This window comes from Phasianus colchicus, chromosome 8 (genome assembly GCF_987193195.1).
Source record: "Phasianus colchicus chromosome 8, bPhaCol1.hap1.1, whole genome shotgun sequence".
Lineage (NCBI taxonomy): Eukaryota > Metazoa > Chordata > Aves > Galliformes > Phasianidae > Phasianus > Phasianus colchicus.
In genome coordinates this window covers 17,172,010-17,197,947 of record NC_143443.1, presented here as the reverse complement: position 1 = coordinate 17,197,947, position 25,938 = coordinate 17,172,010, and the positions used below count along the sequence as shown (strand labels likewise).

Below are 25,938 nucleotides of genomic sequence, written 5' to 3'. Positions count from 1 at the left end.
GCTGTACATTTGGAAGTGAGAGTAGTCATGAAGAGCTTAAGGACATCACTGGCAGCAGACAAAATGCTGGTGGTGCCATACTTTTATTTTCTGCCTTGAATCTCTGAATCTGCAAACAGCAAGAAGGCAGCATTGCCAGCAAGCTGGAAAATGGTCTTCGGGCTCTTCTTTTTTTGCCTGCAGCCTCCTTGGGCCATAAAATTCTCCCTGCTCTTTCACTTGTAAGCAAAACAAGGTGCAAGTCTCCAGCCTCCACCAGGCCCTGGTGCCCCTGCTGATGACAAAGCCACCACATGGCAGCCTGCAGCCACACTGCAGAACTGGCACCAATATATTTCCCCCCCAGAAAATACCAACCTTGAAATTTAAAGTTGGAGGCAGAAAGGTGCCACGTGGCCAATGGTTCCACCATCCATGCACACTCCCCTATTCATTATAGCAGCTCACCTTGCTCTCTTATCCTCCACTGGGAAAAATTGCATTCCATGTCCTAATCTTGAAGCCACGTAGGCTTTGCTTTGTAGCAGCCCAGCAAATCACCAAGCCCATGACTGCCTGCAGCCAGCCTTGGGTACCCCAAGAGCTGTCAGAAATTTCAGGAAGAACAGCAGCAGTTTAGGGCCACAGCCTGTTCTCACTCACCCTAGACAGGAATGATGTCTGAAACCTCTACTGCAGCCCTGCTGCATGCTGAGAGCTGGGGAGGGAAGGCAGCACTGCCAAGTGTCAGCGAAGCACCGAGTCAGAGCTGGGCACTGCCCCAACCCTGGGCACCCCAGGAGCCCAGCCAAACCGCTGCTCGCTAGGTTACACGCTGTGCTGCACCTCAGCTGGAATGAGAAACACACACAGAAGCCATCAGGAGCAGAGCCTGGAAATGTCAGCAAGGGCAGACGTGGCAGTGAGGTTACTCTCAAGCTTCTGGCAGTTCTGCAGAGGCCTCAGCACAGGGCATCACCAGCAGGGCCGTGAGCCAGCGCTGTGGGAAGGTTGTGCAACTGCACCCAGGTGTGGGTTTGCCTCAGAGCCCAGAGTGAGTAAAAACACGTGGGTATCACTCCATACCACATCCCCGATGGGGACAAGAGCGTGTCTGCTCACGTTGAAATGAGAGGGACATTTTCTTCAGAATGAGCAGAGGTCGTTGCTTCTATGAACAGCCTGTGCATGGCCCATTGCCTGTGTGAGCTCCCCAAGCTACTGGCTGATCTTCCTGTGGCTCAAGCACACACGTCTGCTCCGAATTCTTCTTTTCCTACAGGATTAGAAGTTCTACAGTCATGGATGCGTTACAGGTGGAGTAGAATAGGCAGTATGAGAGCTGTGGGAAGGCCAAGATAAGCTGCTTACAGCTGTCAGTAGGGGCCCAGAGGTACATGGAGGAGTGGCAGTGGTGACAAAAAGGGAAAAAACAAAGTTCAGAGACTCGCATTAAACCAAGACTGGAGCACTGCTACATGGAGGAAAGAACATAACTTTATTTAAAAAAAATAATAATTTAGCTCAAACACAAAGAAGATTGCCAAGGGTTGAAAGAAGCAGGAAGAACGATATTTACCCACAGAACTTTAAACAGAACGATTTCATTCTCTTTTGGACAATACTTCCAGTGCCCCTCCGTGCCCACAGCTCTGCTCAGGTCCTCACCTGAAAGAAGGAATCCTGGCTCTCGGGGCTCCTGGTAACAAGCCAGAGGAGAAACAGAACCAGCCTAAAAAACCAAATGCTATTCCTACCTCCAGAGTTACCACAGAGATGCAGAAAGAGAGAAGAGCAACACCAGCATCTAAACCAACGCGCAGTAAGAAGGGAACAGCTCTTGCTCCTCCCTGGAAGTCCCTACCCATGCCCCACTCCCAGCGTCCTGGCCAAGTACTTCCACCCATGCCTGAATTCACATCCCCGCCCACCAGTACACAGAGGTGTGCACATCGGCCTTCGCAATAGTCCTCCCTCCCCCCGGCTCTTCTCATCCAGACCCACTTATCTCTCGCCTCTCACTGTGCCTGCGTGCCGTACATTTCTTGGCATGGCAGCAGCTCGTTTCACACTGAAGGGATGTGCCCTAGAACACACTGAGCCACTATTGTGATTTCTTCTGTTCTGTGAAGTGGCCTTTCACACAATTGCCATTCTGATAGACAGGGCTGGACGCCTTCCTCCTGCACCACACCACAGACTTGTAGAGGACAAATCCCACGCTGGCCAGGCACAGCAGGAGGAGAGCCAAGATGTCCAGGCAGAAGTACTCGTACAAGGAGAGATCATAGACAGCAGGGCGGAGATATGGCGCCCCGTCATGACGGAGGATGTACTCCAGCCAGTACACTGTCCTGTTGAGAGCATGCATCGGAGTGTCCAGGTGCAGAGCAGAGATGAGTTTAGCTGCTTTTCTGTAGCTGCAAGGGAAGAGGACAAGAAATTATTGTTCTGACAGGGGCTTCAGAGCTGAGAAGTGGCGTGATCTATTCAGTGGTGCCTTCAATGAGCGGGTGTTTCCTTGGGCCAGAGACACATTTCCTCCATGATTTTCTTTGTATGTGCAGTGAGAGCTGTTCTGATGCCAGAGAGCATGTTACATGTTAGCAAGGCTCCCTCAGTTCAAGTTCTTTAGTAGGGGGGCTGCTGAGTGGCTGCAGGCAGATCGTTGTTGTCTGAGGGCAGCCTGTGCCAGTATACCTCATTCAGCACCAGTCACATCTGGTGACCGGCCAAATCCTTCAGCCTGCCAACTGCTAACACCTAGCTACTTACTCTGAGGTCAGTAGTAGGGGCTCCTAACAGCTGATTTAAAAAATAATAAAGTTCTTGGATAGCACTTTAACCACTATTTGCTTCTGTCATATTAGGCAGTGGGTGCACTGTGTCACAGTGCCACAGCAAATCTCAGAAAGACACCAGCCTCCGCACACAATAAGCACCAAAGATGAGCTCAATTCACCTGAATACCTTACCTGGGGTCAGTGATAACCGTGACAACAGCCTGGTAAAGCTCCTCTTCTGTCACACTGTTCCAGTCCATGAGGATACCCATGCCCTTCGCCTGCACTCTGGTCATGATGTCAAACTGATCCCCATAGAATGGAAACCCCACCACTGGCACACCGTGATAAATGGCCTCAAATATTCCATTCATCCCACAGTGGCTGACGAAGGCTTTCACATTGGGATGGCCTGCAGGCAGAGAAACAGCAGCAGATCAGTGCCTTCTGCACCAAAACAGGGCTATCGGTGGCTTCTTCAAGGCATGCAGTTTGCATGTGCTTAGTGAAAGCCAAGCATGCTGAGCAGAGAGACTGAACATTAATCTTGGCAGCCCAAAATTTGCTGGACACAGTCAAGAGGAGGTGGGAGATATCAGCTGAGATACAGCTTCAAAACAGGTGTTAGATGAAGATCGTGTTATTTACAGATGATACATGCAACAAGTGAGAGATTTTGACCCATAAGGGTGCTGTTTTTCTTGTACATCTTTGCTGTAGTTTGGACTAAACACCAGGGATGTTGCTAGAGGCGTACACATACAGACACACACACACACACCTTGCCTTACCTAGCAGGTCATTTTGGGGCAGCCAGTCCATCATCAGTGTGTTCTCACCCAGGTTTCTTGGCTTCTGTCCGAAATATCTGTAGGGTGAAGTCAAGAACAAGTTGGGAAAAGACACACGCAATTACAAATTCAATCAGATCAAGAGAGGGAAAGGAAACTGTGATTTTCATCCAACTCAAGCTAAAAGGAATCCCTTGCCCTCCTCACCTCCACACCACTCGCTGTGGGAGGCGGGCAAACGCACCAGCCATCTTCTCCACCAGGTCAGTGGGAAGAGCTCGGATCCCAATGCCAAAGGAGACGACAACAACACCTGCATCTGCTGCTTCCACCCAGAGACGCAGATCCTGTGGGTAAAACACACACAGATGCGTCAAAATCTTGTTGGAGAAAGGCCCTCCCTCCTGCTGCCTCTGCCAGCAGAGAACAGCCTATGGAAAAGATGAAGCCAAATCCATCTCTTTTTAACTGGGGAAAGCAAGGAAACTAGGAGACATCAGCCAGCACAGCTGCTGTGAAGCAGATAAATTCTCCTATACGCTGAGCTGGGCACCTCTCACTATGGATTCTGTCTGCGTTCAAGTTCCCCATGTAGCAGCTCACCATCAGAAGCATTTTAGGGGAGTTTCTCAAAACGTCTTGGAATATGATACTTTCTTGAAACAAACAAACAACACATTATCTAAGAACACGAAGGGTAAAAAGAGCACAAAAACTCACCCCGTTTTTAAGGAGAAAATTGGGAGATTAAACCAGAATATTTTACTAGCAGAACCTACAATGTTGAGTATCATAGGCGTATAGGAGTTACAAAGCAGATTTTAGTGTTACTATCTGGGGATGTTTGCCCTTTCTCAGGTACTATGGGGACTTGAGTCTTTCTTTGCAGAAGAGCCCTAAACCCCATCAGCAGCCAAGAATCACAATGATTTCAAAAAGGGGGTTTGGTTTCTCACTTCTCTTGAATGCCATGTTTCCTTTTGGGCAACACAACTACTAGAACTATTAAGGAAGAGGAAGTACTAGCTTGGTTTTGCTGGATAGCACTTCAGTGACTCATGAGGCAGAGGATTACACTATCCATTATAGATAGGCCTTCACATCTGGCTTTCAGAAATAGCATTAAAGTTGCTACAAGAAGTAGGAGATTCTTAACTCTCAAATATATAGCTATATTCCACTGTGCCCTAATTAAAGGGACTCTCTACCATGATGTTTCAGATGAGGAAATAAATCCTTTAATTACGTAACCCAGCTCTTGCAGAGATGGGAAATTCCTTAAGCTACACCTAGATCTACCAAGGGCCTCTCTCCAGTTGCCATCCCATAACCTGGGCATGGATTATGGGATGCCGCCTGCCGCCACCTACCACCTGGCTCCGGACCTATCTCCATCATTCTTCCCTTGGATGCCCTGGGCTCTGGAAGCCATGAAGCACATGAGTAATGCCACAACAAACAACTCCCTTCTTTACAAGGCAGGCGTGTATGCGTCCAGATTGGACCAAGCTAATGTTTTGCAAGATCTGCAAGGCAGTCACTCTCTGACACAGATTTTGGTGCATCCTACATGAATTGCATTATCTGCACGCAGTGTCACACTGGAAAGAGTCATGTGCAGCCATACTTATCTTGAGGACTTCTGATTCAAAGCACCTAATCTCACTTCCTCCTTTTAACTTCAAAAAGGGAATCCACAGTCACAAATAAAGCTGCAATCAGAGTTCTTCACAGGCATTTAATCAGGTGAAACTTGAATCTTATCTCTATTTCAGTCTATTAGTTGGGACAGCAGGACAACCCAACTGCCTCAGTGATATTATCCAAGCCTATTTCCCCACACTGTTTGTAAAAGTGGTAAAGCAGTGAGAGGAATGGGAGACAGGTCCTTCTCCATTCCAATGCTGTCTTCATATGGAGGCTTTATGGGTTTGTCCTTCTTAATTTATTACTAGGGATATTACTAGGGATAGAGAGGTACAGATCAGGGAAAGCCTCTGGGATGCCTAGGGAGTTTTCCTCAGGGCTGGCACTTATGAAAGAGAGAACAATATATCTTGGTTTTGTATACTTTGGGAACTCCACAGTGAATTTGATAAGAAAATAAACACAGCTCTCCCTTATTTGTTCTTAAGGCTACATACTTGTAGGCAGAAACACCTTGTGAGAAACTGGATTAAAGAAGAAATTCTGGATTAATTTAAGGCAGTGATGAAGCAACAAAGACTGATTGTTCTTCCTACTTCCTCTTAAAATGTAGGAACAATTTACTTGTGAACTACTCCCAGAGACAATACTGCCATTACAGGACACATAATTTTTCACTGATAACATAGCTGACTCCTACTTCAAGGCAGACAACTCTGTACCCTTCCTGCAGACCCACAGTCGTCAGTGCTCCCAATCTCCTTACTGCGTGTTGGCACCAAAACAGCCTCACAGCACTTACATAGCTCTACAGAAGATTTGCACCAAGTATCTCCCCATGGTTAATAGGCAACCATGGCTCAAAGCTTTCCTGCACTTACCACTGGAAGAGGTTTCGCAGGCTCAGCAAGGATGCCTCCTGTGAAAATGACGTGGGGGAGCGTTGGCCGGGGAAAGTCCAGCACAACATCATTACAGAGGAAGAAGAGGCTCGATCCATGGACAAGGTCTAGCATGGATATCTTGGGCTCCACCCCATGCTTCTCCATGAGACGTTCAAACTTGGGCAGGATGACCAGCTTTGTAGCCACACGAGTGATCATGTAGACCAGGAGATTCCAAGTCCTACCAAAGAAGCTCATCCTGTCAGTCATCAGGGAGTTGAACTCAGGGACATAGGCAATGGGGGAAGTGGCACCAATCTCTGCTGGAAACCAGAAGCCAGTGGAGATCACAGCATATTTGACACCGAGGATATGAGCCAGGATAAAGCCACACATCTCATTGGGATCCACCAGCAGCAGGTCAAAGTGCTCATGCTGCAGTTTCTGCAGGAGGGTAGAGTTTCCCAGCACAAGGTCACAGTTTTCCAAGTACTTCTCCAAAAAGGAGAACATCTCCAGAGAGGTCATCTTCCCTTGGAAGACACGCTTTATCTTCTCCTGCACCCACGCATCTGCGCTCTGCGTGCTGAAGATGCCCCAGTACCTCTGCACGCGGAAGGCAGGCAGGTGGGCTTCTACATCCCGAGCCTCATGGAGCAGCAGCACGGGGTCATGGCCCCGCTCAGTCAGTGCCTCTGCCACGCGCATGAAGACTCGCAAGTGGCTGTCAAAGACGATGGTGGGCATGATCAGCACCTTGGCACAGCGGCACGGCTCCAGGCTGAACGCAGCCACTACGAAGAGAAGAGCAGCCGGGCACGGTAATACCTTCATCTTCTTCACTGCAAGGAGAGACATGTGCCATTTATATTGTATGAAAGGCTCGGCCACACGCTTGGACAGCTAACAACTGAGACTGCAGCCTGCAATCCAGAAGCTCCTAAGGTGGGAGAAGGGAGCAGCGAGGAGTTCACTAAAGGGAGAAGAAAGGAAAGAAAGCACAAGTAAAACCAACAAAAATGTCAGATACTAGGGTGTAAGATGTGTGTTTTCCAGAAATTCAGAGCCTCTTTTCTGTGCCCAAGAACAGGTGGGCTGACTGCAGAGAGGAGCAATCAGAGGGGTCCTGCTGGCTCACAGCACCAGCTGGGGCACCTGTAGCTCCATCCCTGTTCATCACTACAGGATCAGCACAGCTGGATTTCATTTCTATTTCTGCCTGCCTCCAAGACCTTGGTGGCCATGCACTCCCCAGGAGGCCTGCAGAGCCCAGCCAGGCAGCACACTCTGCCTTTATCATTGCAAACCACCATGCTTGGTGCAGAAAAGGCAGGAGAGAGCCCACACCTCAGGGAATACAGGAGGGATCTGGGTGGTGAGCTGCCCCCTCCCCAGTAATGGATCAGCTGTGGGAGATCAGTGGAAAAGGCTGGAAAGGTGAAGCAGGTGCTGGAATATCCATGCAGTGGGAAAGAGCAACCCCTGAAAGCAGTCCCAGAGACGATGTGCAACACCCAGGGCACACTGACGCCCCTTAGTCACACTCCTACAGCTGTCACCCCATTCCCAGTTTAGTGAAACACACAGCGTTTCTCTTGTGTAAGGGGTGTTGCTACATCACTGGAAGCAAATGCACCTCACCCACACCCCATATTATTTTGGGAGAAGAATTACATGATAATTATTCGGGAACAGTCAGAAGCAGAGCCATGTCCTGAGGACCCAGTTCAGACTTGCTGGGAAGGGAGTGGGGAAGGAGTTACAGCGGGAACAACTGTGAGTGGATGTAGGACAGCCCCACAGACTAAGCCCCAAAGAGGCTACGGGGATGTGGTGAAGCAAGATGTGAACCAAGAGAAGAACCATAAGAAAAGCATCCCATCCCTCTGTTAGCAGGAGCAGGCTGGTCAAAGCCAGCAGCATGGCTGCAAGCCCTGAGGCACCTCTCTGCACTGCCTGTGCCCAGAGAGGCACCTGTAGGCACTGGTGCAGCCCAGCCCTCCAGCTGCATGAGCACAACTCCCACAGCCACCACTGGACTGAGATCAAATGGTCTTCAACAAAAAACCACCAAACTGTGCGGCACTGGAGTGTAATCCTGCTGGGGGTGGATTCTCTGCCTCTGTGGTGTGGAAGTGTTGGGTTAAGGGCTGAATACTGTGAGAAATAACAATGAAAGGAAAGGGAAAGGTTTGCGAGGAGGCAAAATACACCCTTCCCTTTGCATGACAAATGTTCAGCAAAATCACATAAACTGCACAGTTATCACTAAGAGCCCAGGATGCCTCCATTCAGGCTGAGATCAGCTCTGTGCACTACGTTTGAGAGGGAAGGACTTCAACATTAATGGAATATATTATCAATGTAACTGAAGCAACCAACAGCCACAGCTCTAAAGACAGATGATTCTTTTTTGGGTGCTTTGTATCGGGCTGAAGCACTAAAACCTTCAGCAGCAAGCAGACCAGGTAGATGCCCACAAACAAAGGGTGATGAGCAAATACCACATAGCAAGAAAGCTATGTACACTTCTAATGAAGTGAAGAAGCTGTACACTTCTCCTTTCCCCTCCAGTATTTTGTATTGCCTGGTTCCTATTGCCTAGGAGTGGGAAATCCAAATGCTCAGGGCTCCATTATTTCCTCCTCTGCTTTCTAGTCTCCACCCCACTCTTGCCCACAGTATGAAGAAGTATTTTTCCCTGTAAACTTCTCAGGAATTAACAAAGAACCAACAGGCATCTTCACCTGAGTGCTCTAAACCAAAGTTTGCCTCATCTGCTGGGTGTAATCCAGAGAAAACAGCACTATCTGCCACTACCAGGCTGATGGCAGCCACTCAGTTGTGGCTAATGGATGGAAACACCAGTCCTATGCAGGGAGGCGGCTCGGAGCAGCACAGCTGCTGCAGGACAGCAATGTGTTACCAGTGGGAGCTGCCCTGGGGAATCTCTGGTGAAAACCTAGAAGATACAGTGCTGAATAAAGCCTTGTCTTGTTTTGTTGTTGCTGTTGTTTTTATAATGCTGTTCACCTGCAGAATGAGCAGTGTTCAAAGGGTCTCCTCAGAGCAACAACCTTCCTGGCATTTCCCATTTGACATTCTCACAGCAGCCACAAGAAGTTCCAAGACGGAGCAAAGCCCACATCTCCCAAAGATCAGAGGGAGAATCACACCAGCAACCAAGCTAACAGAGCAACCAGTGCCTTGTACCACTTCCACACAACAGCATCAGAAGCTAACCCTCTTCTATTTTGGATGGAGTGATGCAGTCCTGAATCAGGTTAGAACTTTTAGGCCCGGGGCCACTTCCAACAGCATTCCTGGGTCATCGAAGTGGTACAAAGGAAGCTGTGCAGGCATGGTGGGGATCCGTGAGCCAGCAGCATGTTGGCAGCCTGTAGCTCACAACAGGGAACCAAACAGAACAGATGATCCTTAACAACCAGGAGAATAAATTAAAGTCTGTGTGTCAGTTTATCAGGGCATCTGAAAACACACAGCTCCAAGAACTCAGACTACCCGGTGGTGCCCAGCACCAACACCTTTGCTTTCACTCTGACCATACACTAAACCTGTCCATGTGACAGGATAGGTTCTCCCACTCCATATGCACAAACTTCCCAGGTGCCACATGTCAGGATTGGAGCCACTCTGTAGCACTGCGTGCTGCACCAGCAGGCTTGTAGGAAGGCTCCCCTCTTGTTTGCAACACGGTTGCAAGACTAGAAGCAGCTGAGATGAGGCTCTTGGAGAGCATCAGGGACAGCCAGCCAGAGCAGTTCCCAAATATTCACGTGAGCCACAGATCTTATGAGCACACACAACAGCTCGGTGCACGCTTTGGGCTAAAAGAGGATTGTAGGATGCTCAGGTTGAACAGGTTCCCAAGGTTGGAGAGGGAAGTAGAGGGCCAGGAGAGCAGAGAGCTTCAGAGGAGAGGTCAGAGGGATGGGAGGAGTGAGAGCCTTCCCAGCACTGCTCTGTCATTTTGGCTCCTTGCTGCGGAGGAGCACCACATTAAAAGGAAGAAGTCATTAAGCATCCCAGGAGGTTGTGCAACCTGTGTAGGAAGCACCTGGGATTGATAAAGCCCTGCCAGACGAGTCGGGCCATGTTTAGCAGAATTACAGAGACAGAGAAGCTGGAGATAAGACTCATCTTCTGTAAAATCATTGACACCTTCACGTTAAAAAAAACAAAAACCAAAAAACCAACAAACAAAACAAGCAAACAACAACCAAAAAAAGCACAAACAAAAAGCCTACTTGGCTCTGAGGACACAGCAGGAGCGGAGGAATGGAACCTCCCCAAACTACCATCAACAAGGGCTGGACTGGAGGAGGAGGAAGGAGGGGAGGGAAGTTTGCCCCTGAGATGCGGTCCCCGAGAGGAAGATGCAGCGAGCGGCACTGAGGCTCAAGCGCCAAGGTATCCGGGCTCCCATCCGCACGGCGAGGCGGGCGCCCACCTCGCGCCCTCCAGCAGCCCCGTGAAGGCGGCGGAGCTCCCGCAGCGCCCCGTCCCTCCCACCGCCAGCGGAGCGCTCAAACACCCACGGCGCGGCGCCGCCCCCGAGGCTCTCTCCCCGCAGCCCTCCCCGGCCCGGCACCCACCTGCACAGAGCCGCGGCCCGAGCGGCACGGAGAAGGTAAGGGAGCGGCCGGCGCCCGCCCGCCTTCCCCTTTCATGCCGGCCGGCGGAGGGCGCGGGCGGGGCGGCCACGGCCCCGGCCCGGCCCCGGCCCCGGGGCTGCTCCGCTCCGCCACGCCCCGGCCCCGCCAGCTTGGGCGGGAGGAGCGGTGGGAGGGCCGTCCCCGCGGCCGCGGGTGGGCAGACATGGCGTGCGGGGGGGGGGGGCGGCGCGGGGGTTCTGCAGCCGCACGGGCACGCGGGGCCGGGAGCCCTCTCCGGGCTGGGACGGGGGCAGGATGGCGGCTGTACAGCAGGGCTCCCGTACCGGCACCGCACGTCCCAGGGGAGACCGTCCTGCCTGTCCTGTTCGACGTTAATCGCGGCTCCACCGAAGCTGAAAGCGGGCTAACCCGCGGGAATGGCGGCAGAGCAGAGATGTAGGCTGAGCCTGCCCTGCAGCTCCAGAAGCAGTCTCTCCTTAAGAGTGCCACGAAGCACTGCTCAGTCCGGTGTTCCAGCGGAGCCTGTGAGGTTCTGCGTGTGCTGCTGAGACCGCGGGCAGCGTTACACCATCTCCTCATACAGCACGTTCGAGATGGAGGGCAGTGGTTACGGACTGACTGATGGATGGCATTGATCACGGCGGGCCAACCAGCGCGGCACTTCTGCTCTCCCGGCCTTCCCTGGAGGTGCAGCACGAGGGGAAAACCAGCACTGCAGCACAAGACCTGCAGCAGGCCCTGCTCTTCAGGGCGTTTCCTTACCCTGCGCATGCTGTCACAGAGCAGGAAGGCATCAAAGGGAACGCAGATTACACTTTTAATAGGTATCCACGTTTTCCAGTTGCACCTATTGTTTCTTACTCCCACAGGTTTGAGCTACCTAACTTACATTGCTGAACACCTAAGGTTAGTCTGGCAGCAGCACTGGAGGAGAGCTGGTGCAAGGGGTCTCAAGAAGTCTAGGCTTGTCTTGACACCAGTAAATAACCTGGTAGTCCTCTCCAAGCTTGCTGCAACAGCACCCACTAGCCAGCTGCACAGGCACCACTCACTTCTGCAGGCCCTTTACATCCAGCTGAACACCCAATTCCAGCCATTAGAACTGGGTGCAAACAGATGCAGTCAGCTTTAGTGCTGCAGCTTTGAGATACAGCACCCACCCCCTCCCACATCCCACCAGCCCCCCCCCACACCAAACGCACACAGATTACAAAGGCAGCAATCTTTATTTTCAGAGACACTTGAGTGCCCACACATAAAATACCCCAAGCACGACAGTTTTTAAAAAGTGTCTTTCAGCAGCTACAAAGTGAGAGTTCAAATAGAAGAGGGCAAATGACAAACTAAAATGATAAACTATAAGCAAGGTTTTGTTCGCATCCCTAGCACAGGTAAAAACCCTTCCCACCTTCCTTTGGCCTCCAACATTGAATGCTGTGTGATATCTGCACCCCCCTTCCCCCGGCCCCTCTGCACGGTTGCCTAGGATCCAGCAACCAGCCCAGTTGTGCAAGCCCAAGGGGAAGCCCTGAAAATGCTCATGGAAACAAGTTGCAGCATCTGCAATTGGAGTTAGCTCATCAGTTGCAAGCAATGCTGAATTATGAGACATTGCCTTGCATACAACTGTGGCTTCCTGCAGCAACGGGGCTCTTCTTACTGGCAACCCCCTGGGAGGGCATGAAAACAGCCTCTGAGGGGCAGCGGTGTCACAGCATTTGGCAAGGCAATCTCACAGCCCACTGCCCTCTTTTCCCACAGATGTTCTACACCTTTCAACTCATACCGGCTATGTGCTCAGCATACTGCTCCATAGGCTAAAATTAACTTAATCCACCTAATGGAGGAAAAGGAAGATCTCTCAACAGCAGCAAGCCTTCAGACCATCTCAGTTGCTTATAAAATCTCACTTCCTGATGTAATTACTGAACTTGAGACTCCACTCACACTACACAACTTGTGGTGCAACACAACACCAAACTATATGCAATAAGGTGATGGGAAACTGGCATTTTGCTTCTTCAGAGGGACTTCACAAGTAGAAAAAAGCTGAAAGAGAGCAAGTGATTTAACCCAAGGCAATTTAAGGCATTAATGTTACATTCATCTCATCATTGATCAATCTGTGTGGCACATTATTTAGTAAGCATAAACTGGCACATTATATGCTCAGAGAGAACAGAGTGGTGCCATGCTGCAGTCAAAGCTTCTTTGGAGAAAAAAAAAAAACAAACCCAAATCACAGCAAAAAGCTGAGCTGGGTTAAAAAAAAACTAAAAATAAACAAAAAATCTCACTTTCTCCTCTTCCTTAAGCATTCCCGCTGAGCCAAAGACACTTCTTCCAATGACAGCAGAAACTGTTGACTGTATGGAGGCTATCTCCACTCCCTGGCTACATTCCCAATGTAAGCCTTACCAAAAGTGCCACAATAATACAGTAAAGACGTTGGCCAACTTGTAACTTCAAGCCATGTGATTCCTCAGCTACTGAGATGAATTTACTCTCCTTCTTTAACTACTCTGGCCAGTACCCTTAATAGGAATTGAGGGAAGAGGAAGGTTAGAGTTTATTGCAATATGAAGCAATCAGAAAATAAAAACCTGGACACACTGCAACTGTGAATTTGAAATGTCAGATATGGGTGGAGATTACAGCCACAGGATTCAAATGGGTCACTGCTCTTAGTGTAACCAGCCAAAGGCAAGTCACAGTACTTGCAACTTCACAGGTATCCAAGTTAAACTAGCCAAAAAAGAAACAGTGGGTTAAGTTAGAGGGAAATAAATTCTCCCTTTTACTAGATGACAGGAAACTAGAACAAAATAACAACAACAAAAAATTACTGTCTTTTAAAATAAGACTAGAAAATTTAAGTCTTGGAGGTCACCCTAGTGGTGTTTAACACCAGCTCAAGGATGGTTTCACATGAGGGGCCTAAATCAATATTAGATAGAAATGAAGGAGGGAATTGTCCAACCATTCTCCCACACCCCCATACTGAAGCTGCCTGCCCCACAGGGGGCTGTGGAAGGTTGCGTTCCAGGACGGTTTCATGTCCATAAAATCCAAGTGCCCACCCAAGTGATTCTGGTGAGCTGACGGTTTCACAAATTTTCAAGGAAACATTCTCATTCACTTTCAAACTTGACTGAATTTACTTGGGTTGATATAGTGCCTCCACAGTAGCTGCCTCGTTTTTTCTTGGTCTTCTCATGGCGAAAAGATTTGCCCTTAGTGAATTTCAGGATATTGTTAGCCTTCTCGCCCCAGTCACCAGCTGCTCCTTTCTGCGAGGGATGAACAGGGAGAGGAAGAAGAAATTCATATCAATATTCAAAAGAGTTGAAGCAATACTTTGCCTTTCATCCTGCCCAGTAAGTGCCAGTACAGAAATACTGGAGCCGACAATACTCTTGTGCACTCCTCCAGCCAGTGTATGTGCACAAGTGCTCATGCACCTCCTAACAGCACCTCCTGGTGGAAAAAGTTCCCACCACATGACTGCTCAAACATCTGCTCCGGAGACCTATATTCACACAGGTCAAGTGCTCCCCTCCCCCTCTGTGCACCACCTAACCATACCTTTGCATCAAAGGAGTTATCAGCAACACGGGCATCCACCTCAATTTCTTCTTCTCTTACACGTCGGAAAGGAGAAGCTGCCTGTTAAAAAAAAAAAAGAGACACGCTAAGCACATATTAGCACATATCTTCCCTTAGGGACAATCTCCTTCCCGCTCTGTCCTTGTATGGGTCACCTAAAATCTTAACAATCAGGTAGCACAGGGATGCTCCTGTGGAAGCACATCCAATCAGCATTTGCAAGAATAATATTATGTGTATTACCTAGGGTTCTCCAGACACAAAAACATAAGTAATTCCTATGGCTCGAGCCCAAAGAAAAAAGAAATCCCACAAAAGAATCCTATTATTTTAGCATGCAAAGATGATACCTCTCCTGCCAATCAGCAGCTTGCTCTCACTCACCCGTTTCACTTTCGGAACTGTATGTGGTGTTTTAGGTTTGTTCTTTGCCTTTTTATTGTCTGGTGTCTCTGACTCCTGAACAACTTCTCTCTTCTGTTTCTTCTCGACTATGCCTGTTAGAAGTAGAGTAGTAAAACTTCAAGTAACTGCAATGTACAAAAAGACAATGGCATCTCTCCCACAAAATGTAGTCTTGAGACACATCAATCTCTACATTATCCCACCAAAAAAAAAAAACAAAACCCAACAACCGAAAACCAGACACCAATAGCCACCCTGAGCAAGGATTTTGCAATCCTATCTATCTAAATGGGTGAACATAAATTTTATGTAACTGAGTACTTCTACATTAATGATTTAGTGAATTTAAGAAAGTTCTGTCAGTTAAAATTTGCCAATTCTTGGAGTTGCACAGTATGTACTTGAGCACACCTCCAGTTCATTGTAAGCATTTTCCCTCCTGTCTATATAAAACAGATTCTGCACTGGAGCTGTACCTGTGGTGATCCATTCACAATATTGAGGTCCCCTAGCAGTCTGCATAGTGTTACTAATAACTAATAAATGCACAGACAGCAACTAACAACAACTGTACAGAAGTGAGTTTCATGTCATCATAAATTCCACTGTCAGAAGATATGCAATGTAGACAAAAAGGAACAGTAAATCAAAAAATGGTTCTTCCCTTTCTGTACTGCACCAGATAATATAACATGACACAGAAAGTAGACTGAAAACCATTCAAGAAAGGCTCCCACAGATGTTTAACTCTGTAACATATTGACTGATGGTCCCACTTCCCAGACTGTAGGCAATACCTCCATTTGCTTTTCCTTTCTCCTCTTCAGAACTGCTTTCACTGCTGCTACTGCTGTCACCAGCTGGCTTAGACTTCTGGTTCTTGGCTGCTGGTGTGGATGCTTTTGCTTTCTCTGTGGAGGCAGCAGTCTGATAAGTGTTTTGTGCCCCTTTCCCAGAATTTTTGGGCTTCTCATCCTCTTCGCTGGAACTATCAGAAGAGCTACTACTGCTAGATGCAGCTGCTTTCTTCCCTATAGTTGCTTTTGCCGCCCCCGTAGATTTGCTGACTGGTTTCACTGCTGGCTTCTTTTCTTCATCACTGCTTGAGCTCTCAGAGTCAGAACTGCTTGCTTTGGGCACTGGGGTTGGTTTGGACACTGGCTTACTTGTTTTGCCAGCTAATTTAGCTGGAGGGGCCTTCTCCTCCTCAGAGCTGCTGGAGCTGCTATCTGAATCAGAGCTACTTTGTGCTTTCTTTGCAGTAGCTTGTGGCTTCTTTGCTGCAGGGGTTGCTGTTTTAGCTGCAGGCTTCACAGGCAGCTTCTTGTGAGAGCTATCAGAATCTAGAAGGGAAAGAAGAATTCAAGATTCAGCCCTATTCCTTCAACACGAAGTTAACAAACTCAGTGCTGTCACAGTACACTTCTTTAATTGATTGTACTGGGTAATCCCTATACAACTGCAACCTCACACCCTAGCTGGAAACACAGATTTCACAAGTACAACACACATACAATAATTATTTTTTCTCTTATCCCAGTACCTGAGCTGTCTGAGGAGGAGCTGGAGTCCTTCTTTGCTTGTCCAGGCTTGGCAGCTGCTTTTGCTGGTTTGGAAGCATTCTTTATCACAGGTTGTTTAGCTGAGAGCTTATTCCCTACCTTCTTCTCATCTTCAGAGCTAGAATCTGAACAAAAGAAGTACATTTCTTCAGTTAATAACCTTGGGGTACAAGTTACTTTAGTAATGACATGTACGTAACTCATGAGAAAATGAACAGTGACATTGGTTGTGGCTGTGTGTGGAACCACGGATAACTTGCAATGAGCAGCATCTGATGAACGCTTCCCAAGTGGGCAGGGGACAGCATTCATCTTTGCACCTATCTTCCCCCTTGGGAAAAGTGAACGCAAATAGAAATTTAAGCTATTTATTAAAGCATGCGCAAAAAAGCAGATAAATATTTGCTAAATAGGATTTATATGTTAAATATACATTATTACGTACAATTTATAGTAAGGGACTGGAAAAGAAATTACAAATATCACCAAAAACAAACTCAAGGAGAAGAAACGTTAAGAAAATAAGCAATAAAGATCAAATAACAGGCAAGAAATTAAGAAGGGAGGAACAGTGAAGAGGCAATAGGACAGTAGCTCAGTATTCTACTTTGTGTCAAATGTGCTTAGCAACATTCCACGACTGAGACTGGAGATTTCTGTGCACAATTACACCTGACAGTAACCTGGAATACTATGTCTGATCTACTCCAACCAACACCTCTGAACACTTTCTTCACAACAGCAAACAAATCACTGTTCATTTCTGAAAAGCTAGACAATAAAAACAGAAAACACAGATCTCCTGGCACTTGTTAAAGGATCACACAGTCTAGTGCTAGCTGTCTGCAGACAGACAGGCTGCTAACACCCACAACCCTACTGTAGCGTTACAAATGTTGAGAAAAACAAATCAGGAAACCTTTAAACAGGAGGAGAAAAGCATGGTATGCTGGGCTGCATTAGAAAGCAACTTTAGAATTTATGGTTAGAATTAAACTTGGTATGGTGGTAATAGGTTTTTATTTTATATTTTATTTTCAAAACTTCTCCCAAAGCTCATAAACAGAAAGTGAAAAGCTTAAGATATGAACACAAGATTAACCATGAACCTTCCTGGAGAAATGCAATGCCTCCATCCTTCCCACCTGGCAACATGGTCTCACTGGTGTGCCTCATGAGCAGGATGCACTCTGCACAGCAGGCTTTTTCTCAATTTCACAACTTGTGGAGACTGTGAAACTTTTAAGCTCAAAAACAAAAGGTTTTTCACAGATACACCATGGCAAACCACCTTAGCCAACAAAAACATCAACAGATAACAAATGATTTCTTGAATTACCTGAGTCACTGTCTGAACTGGAATCAGCCTTCTTTGCAGTCACAGCTTTGTTTTTTGGGGTAACAATTGTTTTAGCTACTGCTGCTTTGCCTGCAAGAGCAAGTCTAAAATTAATACAGGTCATATCTACACAAAATCTTTGTATTGAGGTTCAAATCTTTCCAGAAAGCTCCCTGTTCAGTATACTAGTAATTCAGCCAGCACTCTAGAAGCCAAGCAAGAACCTGGCCAGTTCCAGCAGTGGGCCTGACTCATCCGAGTGAAACAAGATCCCTATGACTTTTCAAACCAACGTGTGTAAATAATCCAACCTGCACAGTCATATACAGAGCTTATACACTGTGTTCCATATGAGATAGCTTCAAATTACTCAGAAATTCCAGAGAAGTAAATAGTAACATAGACCTGTCATATGCCTTTTTCATGGAATCCAAAAAACTGCCATAACACTGACTACACCATGTAACAATTCTTCTGAAGCCTCCTGCTCACAACGTACCCGTTCCTCCCTTTGGACGCATCTGTTCTTCCTCATCACTACTGTCTGAAGAGTCACTGCTGTCAGCCTTTTTCACTGGAGTCTTGGCAAGGACTTTCTTTGTCTGCACAGCTTGAGGTGGTGGTACAGCACTGTACTGACCTGCAGAGAAACGGCATTCAGATGCCCATATGATAACACAAGCAGCATATCTAAGATGTTATAGTTAGAATAAATCACTTCTGCTTCTCGGTTCCATTAACTCCTCCTTTTTATGTACAAAGATATCAGATGTAATTTGAAATGTTAAACTTACTCCACTGCTACCCACTACTTCTACTGTAAGTTTAGCTACCCTCTTAGGGAATACTAAGAGCACTATACTGTATTGAACAGAGACTCATTTAGTCCATCAGCTGGACCACAACTTAACAGCCCTGGATACTTCAGGGAAAAATTAAAACAATTTAAAAATTGCAGTTACAGGATAACCAAATTACAGACAAATTAATTTCCAAATTCTGACAGAAAGGAAATCTTTAAGGGCCTTAAAAGGCCATCTGAACAGTGGATAAGGAGACAAGTAAGCAGAGTCAGAACCTTCCTCAGTTTCCATCCTCTGCTGAGAGAAGGTCTGAATTTTAAGCTTAGCCCCAAAAGCACACATGGAAAAAGCTGCTATGTTTCTGGTTCACAAAATCAGCAGCACTTAGAAGTTTGTGTGCAGCAAGATTTGCCTTTGGCTGTCAGCTGTTAAATCCTGCTGTCCTACAAGAAGTACTCTCCCACACAGAAGCAATGGTACTTAGCATTTACCGGACTTTGGCTTTTTTTTTGCAGGTGGCTTTTCATCATCTGAACTGTCAGAAGAGTCTTCACTACTTGAACTTTCCTTGGCAGGTTTGGTTTTCCCTGGACACGACTGCGTGGCTACAGGTTTGGGCACAGATTTCTTGGGAACAGCCTTAACACAAGAAGGAAAGAAATACACATTAAAAAAAAAAGCACATACTATGGAAAACTTGGGCAGACAGTTGGATGCAAATCTCTAACTATCTGTCTCACTTAAGAAGCAGCAAATTTTGAACATAAAGGAAGAAATTAAAGAAGATCCTCACATGCAAATTCCAGGAAACACGTGAGTATTACGTCATGGTCGCTCTGCTGTTCTTTTCATCTGCATAAATTCTTAACTGAGAGCTAACCTGGCTGAAGAGCACAGGTAGCTAAGCACAGAAAATTCATGCAAAAACGAACGTACAAGGGAGACTACAATATGGTTAAATTATAAGGAGACATTTTCCTGTAGAAGTAGCAGAGGAAAGTCAGGGCACAGACAGGACATGTTAGGTCATGTTCTGTTAGGAACGTTACACAGAGGGTGGTGAGGACCTGGCACAGACTGCCCAGAGAAGCTGTGAATACCCCATCCCTGAAGGCCAAATTGGATGGGATCCTGGGCAGTCTGATCGGGTGGGTGGCAACTGGCCCACAGTATGAGGTTTGGAGCTCGATCATCCTTAGAGTCCCTTCAAACCTGAGCCATTCTATGATTCTATGGCATAATCCCACCATAAAAAGGAAAAAGCTGTTTAAGAGCCCCAAATACTTTACTCAGCTTCCATGCAGTACGTGCCCTACTCTATCTGTTTCATAGTCTCTGAAAGACAGAGATACATCCAGCCTTACTACATTACTACAGCATTTAAAAACTCTTTCAAAGTCCAATTTACCTTTTTCGGCACAGCCTTTTTCTCATCAGAATCTTCACTACTGCTGCTACTGCTGCTTGGTGCTTTCCCATTGACCACTTTGGTGGTTGCTTGAGCAGCTTTATTTCCTTTTGGGACAAGTGAAAAGCAATACTAGAAAATACGCTCTGAGAAATGAGGAGTCATTACATTCAGCATAAAGTATCATGAAGAGAAAAACACAGGAAAAAATAATAAGGAACCACTACGGTAAGTACTGTAAACTTTTTATTCTTACTCTTCTTCAAGCTTAGGGATGGTTTCCAGTAAGATGTCCACTCTAACTTACAAATACTTTCATGACCGAAGACTAAATATTGTTAACTTCCTCCAGCTCTGCACTTTATAGGAAGACATTGATAAAAGCACAATATGAGCAATGAAGGTTGCTGATTGCAGCTACTTATGCAACACAGCCTTTATGACTTGATGTTTCATTTACAACTTGATGTTTCATTTACAATCAGTTCTACGCATGCTCCATGTTGGAAGTAGACTGCTTGAGAATAAAAATGGCAGAGACAGTAGATTTGCAGACTGTGTTAACATGTACGCCTCACTCCTCTAGCTTTTTGTGCACACAGACTCACAACATGCAATAAAGGAGATACCTGCTTTAGGTGTCGCTGGTTTTGGTGGCTGTTTCTTTGGTGCTTCTTCATCTGAGCTGCTTGAGTCAGAGCTGGAGCTCTCTGCTTTCTTCTGAGGCTGGATTTTGGTTACAGCTGGCTTCGCTGCAGGTTTTGTGCCTTTCTAAATGAAAGGAAGAAAACTGAGTAGCCCTTGTAGCAAAGAAGAGAGGCTAATAAGTGGTACATGTGGAAGTTCAAACAGCTGGAAACCTCACAGTCTAACAGCTCGTGTTTGAAAATCTCTGAATAATGGTTTAGCTTCCAGCTTTGCTCTGGGAAGCCTCATAGAAGCACACAGGATATGTTCTTTACTCTTCAGTCTCCATTTCTTCCCCTTCAAAAGAAGGGAGATCTGGGTTCTCTTCTCTCTAGGAAAGTGACAAGTTCTAAGACTGAAAACATTGATGAGGCAACCCTAGTTTGCCTCTTCAAGTGTGATGCTGTTTTTCCCGCCTCTGCTTCTCAAGACCATGGCAGTAGTAAAAAAGGAAAAGAGAAAATTCTCTATTTATACATAAGCTGTAAATAATCTTTTTATTAAAAAAAAAAAAAAAAAAAAGCAAGCACTGATAGCCTTGGGAAAAGAGCCATGAGCATGAGTAGACATGGATGTGAAACAAATAGCTGTTGGACATGAAATGAATTTTTTAGAGGATCCATCTAAGCAGTATCCTGTCCATTGCAGAAACATCTTATTACATTGTATTTCCAGAAGTCCAGGTTCTTTGCAGTTTATGAAAAGCTCACTTTCAGTGAGAATTTTGGTGGTCAAATTTGCTATCATTCATCATTATCTAGCATGTAGTAAAGAGGCTAGAAAGGAAGGCTGACCTTTGCTGGCTTCTTCTCCTCCTCCTCTGAGTCTGAATCATCACTAGAGTCCTTGCTGCTGCTCTTTGCCTTCTTGGCTGGAGGAACTGTTTTTGTCTTTGTTACAGCTGTTGCTTTAGCTGCAAGTAAGGGAAAAAAATACGTTGACCAGCTAATTCACACTTCCCACACACACATATCCTGCATTAGTATTATATCATGTTAAAATGATCTATTAAAATCAGTAAACTATGCCTGAAGATTGTAACATTGACCCAGGCTTCTGTCTGCCATACACAGAGCAGTACAAGAATCCAAAACAGTTCTAGATTCATTCATCCCTTATTACTCACATATTTAAGAGCAGACTTATCAGCAACAACACCCCACATAAGAAGCACTCCCACAAACTGAGAGAATGTTGAAATTGTTGTCAGTGCTGAATACCTTCCAGCTTCAATAATAACCACTGCAGACTTCCAAAGGGAACCACCACAATGCTGTGCTACAGATTTTAACTTATACCTGGATAACGAGCTCATGTTCACTGGGAATGAAGATGTATCACAAACAGAAATGGGAAGCACAGGCAGCAGAGCTGTCACGAAGATTGAGGGATTGAGTGCATCCTCAGTTAAGTTTGCAGATGACACCAAGCCAGGAGGAAGTGTTGATCTGCCTGAGGATAGGAAGGCCCTACAGAGGGATCTGCATAGGTTGGAACAATGTGTTGAGACCAGCTCTATGAACTTCAATACAACCAAGCAACAGGTCCCGAGCACCGATGGCAAGAACCCCATACATCGCTACAGGTTTGGGGCAGAGAGACTGGCAAGCTGCATAGAGGAAAAAGATCTGGAGGTGTTGGCCAACACTTGGCTGAACCACCAACAGCATCCTAACTCATATCAGGAACAGCGCAGTCATCAGGACTAGGGAAATCTCTCAGGTAAAAGTGATGATAGAATGAGAGAAAACGGCCTCAAATTCTGCCAGGGGTGTTCAGGTTGGATATTAAGGAAAAACTTCCTCTCTGAAAAAGCAGCAATGCTTTTCAAGAAACACGGAGCTGTGGCACTGAGGGACGTGGTTGGTGGGCATGGGGGGAGGGTGTTGATGGAGTACCTGACTTTAGTGGTCTTTCCCAGCCTTTACGATTCTACAGCTCTAAGACCAGAACATGACTCTGCTCCCTGACAGCACCAGAATCTCTTCACCTCAGCCACAGGCACCACCCAGAGCAGGGTCAGGTTCCCAACCCAACGCGGCCCCTTTCCCCCTCACCTGGCTTCTTGGCAGGCGGGGCCGCCTCCTCCTCCTCTTCCTCCTCCTCACTGGAGCTCTCGCTGCTGCTCGAGGCAGCTGCCCGCTTTGCCTGAGGCCCGTTGGGCACGAGCTTCCTTTTCCTAGCGGCAGGAGACCTGCAGGGAGACAGACAGATGGACGGAGCTCCGGGAAACAGCGCCGAGCAAAAGCCCCCCCCGCCCCCGGGCAGCACTCACTTCACCCAGTAGCTGAAGATGTCCAGCAGCGAGGCGGCGTTGGGGTCCTGCTCCTTCTGCGGGGACACGCGGACACGCGTTAGCCACAAGCGCAGGGACACGCTCCGCATCACGCTCCCCTCCCTCACCCGCCCCAGCCCCGCTCACCGCCGCCGCCTCCTTGGCGAAGGCGCGCGCGGCGCCCTCGAAGCGGTTCTCGCGCAGGAAGGCGAGCACGAAAGGGAAGAGGTCGCTGGGCACCGCTCGCCGCTCCGCCATGCTGCGCCGCCACGTGCCGCCTGCGCGCACGCGCATCGGCGCGGTGACGTAACGACGTACTGCGTACGTGCGTGCGGCCGGAAGCCCGCGCGGCGCCTCCTCTGCGCTCTGAGGCGACGGTACGGCGCCATGTTGGAGAGGGGCGGAAGCGCGCGCATAGCGCTGACGGATTGAAGGTTTCAGTGCGGTTAAATTCGCTTTTTCCCTTTTCTTCCACGGATCAGTGCCCCCCCAGCCGTAGTCTGTTAGAAAGGGAGAGGTAAACAGTAAGGAGTAGGAAGTGCAGGCTGCTCTGTGAGGGACCGTCCTGCCCGTCAGGTGCAGGGCCGCGTGCTGGCGGTAGGGGCACCCGCACCGCCGGGGAACGTCACGTGTGAAGCAGGTCCAGCGTCTTCCTAGGGAGCGTTCGGAGCAAAAGGAGATGGGGCTAAAATAAATGCACCACTAAGCCCAAGGGAACTACTTATAAAGGGGAACTGAAGAAGGGACTAGAAATAGAAATGAGGTTACTTACAGTAGGTATGTAGAGGTTTGAGGAGTACATAGGAGGAAAGGTGGAAGATACATTTGAAAAAGATACGTGTAATAACAAAACAAACAAGCCTCTAAGTGTATTGAATGCCAAGGCTAGAGCTTAAAGTGAGCTCTGGGACTTCGGGAGTAAAGGGTGTGGGGTAGAAGTCACAGGGGCTGATCAGAACAGCTGTGGCCTGTTAGTGTGCTCAGGGCTCTGATAAGACATTTCATTCAGCTGCTGTATAGAGCTGTGGCTTTAAATTAGCTATTTCTCTTTATTATTAAAAGCTTTCTTGTCTGTAAGCCTTGAGGTATTTGCTAATAAATTGAATGTCCTCTTTTATTCAACTTGCTTTGCACTGGGGACTTTTTTTGTTGTTCTGTTAATATAAAGTCTGCTGAGCATAAGCGAGAGCGAGCTCGTTACTGAGAGCCCTAAGTTAGGGCTGCTAGCATTGGACAAGTAGGAGTAAGCCTTAATGCTCTCGATGGTTCTCCTGCCCTGTTCTGTGTTTGTAAGGCTCTTTAGGTCCTACTGTGCCCAACTGCATGTGAGTCTTGTCCCTCTCATGTGATTAGGTGGCGTTTGTTGTATGCAGGAAGATCTCATTTGCTGGTTTCATTTTCTGGAAGGTCTCACGCTTGTGTTGTGGGGAAAAGAAAGCACCTTATGTAGTGGCAGATACTACTGTAAGTTTCTCTAATCCTACTAGGGTACTGTTGTGCAGTTAGAGACAAAGGCAGTTCTATTTTACTGTTAAATAATTGCACTTTGTTTTCAGATTCTGATCTGCCCTTGTACATAGGATTGCTCAGATGTGAAGTGCAGAAGCTATTTCCAGGAACCATTATTTCTCCTGGTTTTTATTTATTTGAGACTGTTAAATGCAACTGCAAGATCCATCTGCAAAGCTCAGCACAGGTTGTGTGCCTCCTTTTGCATCAGTAAGGAAGAGGTGCAGCTATTGCTGGTAAATTGTCTTTATTTGAGGTTCTGCTATCTTAAGTAATTCTGCTGTGAGAAGCCAGGGAAATTAATGGCTGTATTCAGCAGCATGGAACCAAAAAGCTAAAAATTTGGATAGGTAAGGTGTGGCTAAGATTTCTTCTATTGCCTTTAAAGAATTTCAGAGCATCTTATGCAGCGAGATCTCTGAAGATTCAGAGATTTTACTGCATAAAAGGGAGGTGAGAGAAAATCTTTCCCATGTTACAGACATAGGGAGTTACATGTATGTGTCTGCTTTGAGGATCAGAGCCTGTCCTGTCTCCCTGCCAAACAAATCAAATTGCCCTTAACATCAGCAAACTGGTTTTGAGCAACAGCTCTAGCAATTAAACCTGCTACACGATCTGACCTCTGTGGTGAATTCTGTGAGACAGATTTTTGAGCAAGGAAAGCAAGTGACATATCTTCCTGTTGAGTGTTGCTTTAGTCAGTGCTGTGTTGGAAATGTGGTGGTAGGCAAAAGAGGAATCATAGAACTGGAAGCAAAAGGTCATTGGGTTATTACCCATAGGGGAACTGGAGGTAGTAACAGAAAACGTGATGAATTTTCCACCCTTGCTCTTAAAGTCCATGGCAAGATGGCTCTTACACTGTATGGTGGGTTAAGTAGTGCTGTTCCTGTGTGGAAGGTGCAGATCATGCCAATTTCTAATGAAAAACTGGCTCAGCAAGGCTCAGGTTTTCTTTGAATTAAAGTGGTGAAATTTGTTTTTCTTTGCACGAGCTGCTGTGCATGGAGCTGCAGTCTTAAATGAGGACTGAGAGCCTGACTTGCAGAGAGACAACCTGGCTCTTCCTCAGTAGGACAGTAAGGCATTTCTTTTGCTTTTTCCCAACCCACGAATTCTTTTTCCATGCATTAAAGTGAGACTGACACTTTTTGGTTCCTAGTGTGTGTAAAGCATCCTGTTGCAATCTGGTTTTTCAGGAGGAGGTTGTTGTGAAGTTTGCTGTAACAGTGCACTGACAGTTACTTTGGGGAGGCACATTAATTTTATTTTAGAGGCTAAAAGGATTTTACATTAAGTAAATCAAATAGCATCCCAGGTGACACTGATGCATGCGAAGAAAGCCCATGGATTCTCATTAAGCAAGAAGTTGCCAGCTGTTTATATGATGCTGCAAAGCTCTAAAGGGAGAAATAGTTTAAAAGCTTGTTTCGAAGAGCATGTTTAAATCCTGATCTGACACCAGAGAGATGATTTTGAGAATTTTTTTCACTTCTTATTCTGAGATTAAAGGGATTTGCAAGAGAAATAACAATAACTGTGGAATAATAATTATGAAGTCGTATACATGCTTATCCATCTGTTCTTATATCTGTTTCTGATTATATGAGTATTATTCCA

General features: G+C 46.9%; 3 protein-coding genes and 1 long non-coding RNA gene across 9 annotated transcripts in view; 2 read left to right on the top strand and 2 right to left on the bottom strand.

Annotated features, from left to right (window-relative positions):
- Window positions 1-1,465: 1,465 nt before the first annotated feature.
- LOC116234480 (2-hydroxyacylsphingosine 1-beta-galactosyltransferase-like) lies at window positions 1,466-10,822 on the bottom strand. Of its 5 annotated transcripts, none has more exons than XM_031602114.2 (6): window positions 10,701-10,822; window positions 6,082-6,926; window positions 3,761-3,900; window positions 3,554-3,630; window positions 2,955-3,174; window positions 1,466-2,399 (listed from the first exon to the last, which is right to left on the bottom strand). In XM_031602114.2, the coding sequence occupies exons 2-6, from the start codon at window positions 6,916-6,918 to the stop codon at window positions 2,084-2,086; spliced, it is 1,590 nt and encodes a 529-aa protein (XP_031457974.1). In that variant the 5' UTR covers window positions 6,919-6,926; window positions 10,701-10,822; the 3' UTR covers window positions 1,466-2,083. The 5 variants fall into 5 exon arrangements, with proteins under 5 accessions (XP_031457974.1, XP_090001229.1, XP_090001228.1 ...); XM_090145103.1 differs by having other exon boundaries at window positions 6,082-6,921; window positions 10,701-10,808; XM_090145102.1 differs by lacking the exon at window positions 10,701-10,822 and adding an exon at window positions 10,455-10,658.
- A 1,106-nt stretch (window positions 10,823-11,928) lies between these two features.
- Window positions 11,929-23,113, bottom strand: NOLC1 (nucleolar and coiled-body phosphoprotein 1). 2 transcript variants are annotated; one of them, XM_031602119.2, is made up of 14 exons: window positions 22,954-23,113; window positions 22,807-22,862; window positions 22,589-22,725; window positions 21,326-21,444; window positions 20,474-20,615; window positions 19,845-19,951; window positions 18,928-19,075; window positions 18,133-18,273; window positions 17,634-17,723; window positions 16,276-16,419; window positions 15,530-16,075; window positions 14,712-14,824; window positions 14,307-14,387; window positions 11,929-14,011 (listed from the first exon to the last, which is right to left on the bottom strand). In XM_031602119.2, the coding sequence occupies exons 1-14, from the start codon at window positions 23,098-23,100 to the stop codon at window positions 13,853-13,855; spliced, it is 2,130 nt and encodes a 709-aa protein (XP_031457979.2). In that variant the 5' UTR covers window positions 23,101-23,113; the 3' UTR covers window positions 11,929-13,852. The 2 variants fall into 2 exon arrangements, with proteins under 2 accessions (XP_031457979.2, XP_090001226.1); XM_090145100.1 differs by lacking the exon at window positions 17,634-17,723.
- A 339-nt stretch (window positions 23,114-23,452) lies between these two features.
- The window catches only part of PIK3AP1 (phosphoinositide-3-kinase adaptor protein 1), a 45,292-nt gene continuing 42,806 nt past the window's right edge, over window positions 23,453-25,938 (top strand). The window contains exon 1 of the mRNA XM_031602116.2: window positions 23,453-23,583. Within this exon, the coding sequence (XP_031457976.2) occupies window positions 23,565-23,583 (19 nt within the window). The 5' untranslated portion in view covers window positions 23,453-23,564. The remainder of the gene's footprint in view (window positions 23,584-25,938) is intronic.
- On the top strand, window positions 24,050-25,591 carry LOC149917040 (uncharacterized). Its single transcript, XR_016468782.1, has 4 exons — window positions 24,050-24,131; window positions 24,214-24,270; window positions 24,363-24,551; window positions 25,314-25,591. It is a non-coding gene; the product is annotated as an uncharacterized LOC149917040 (long non-coding RNA).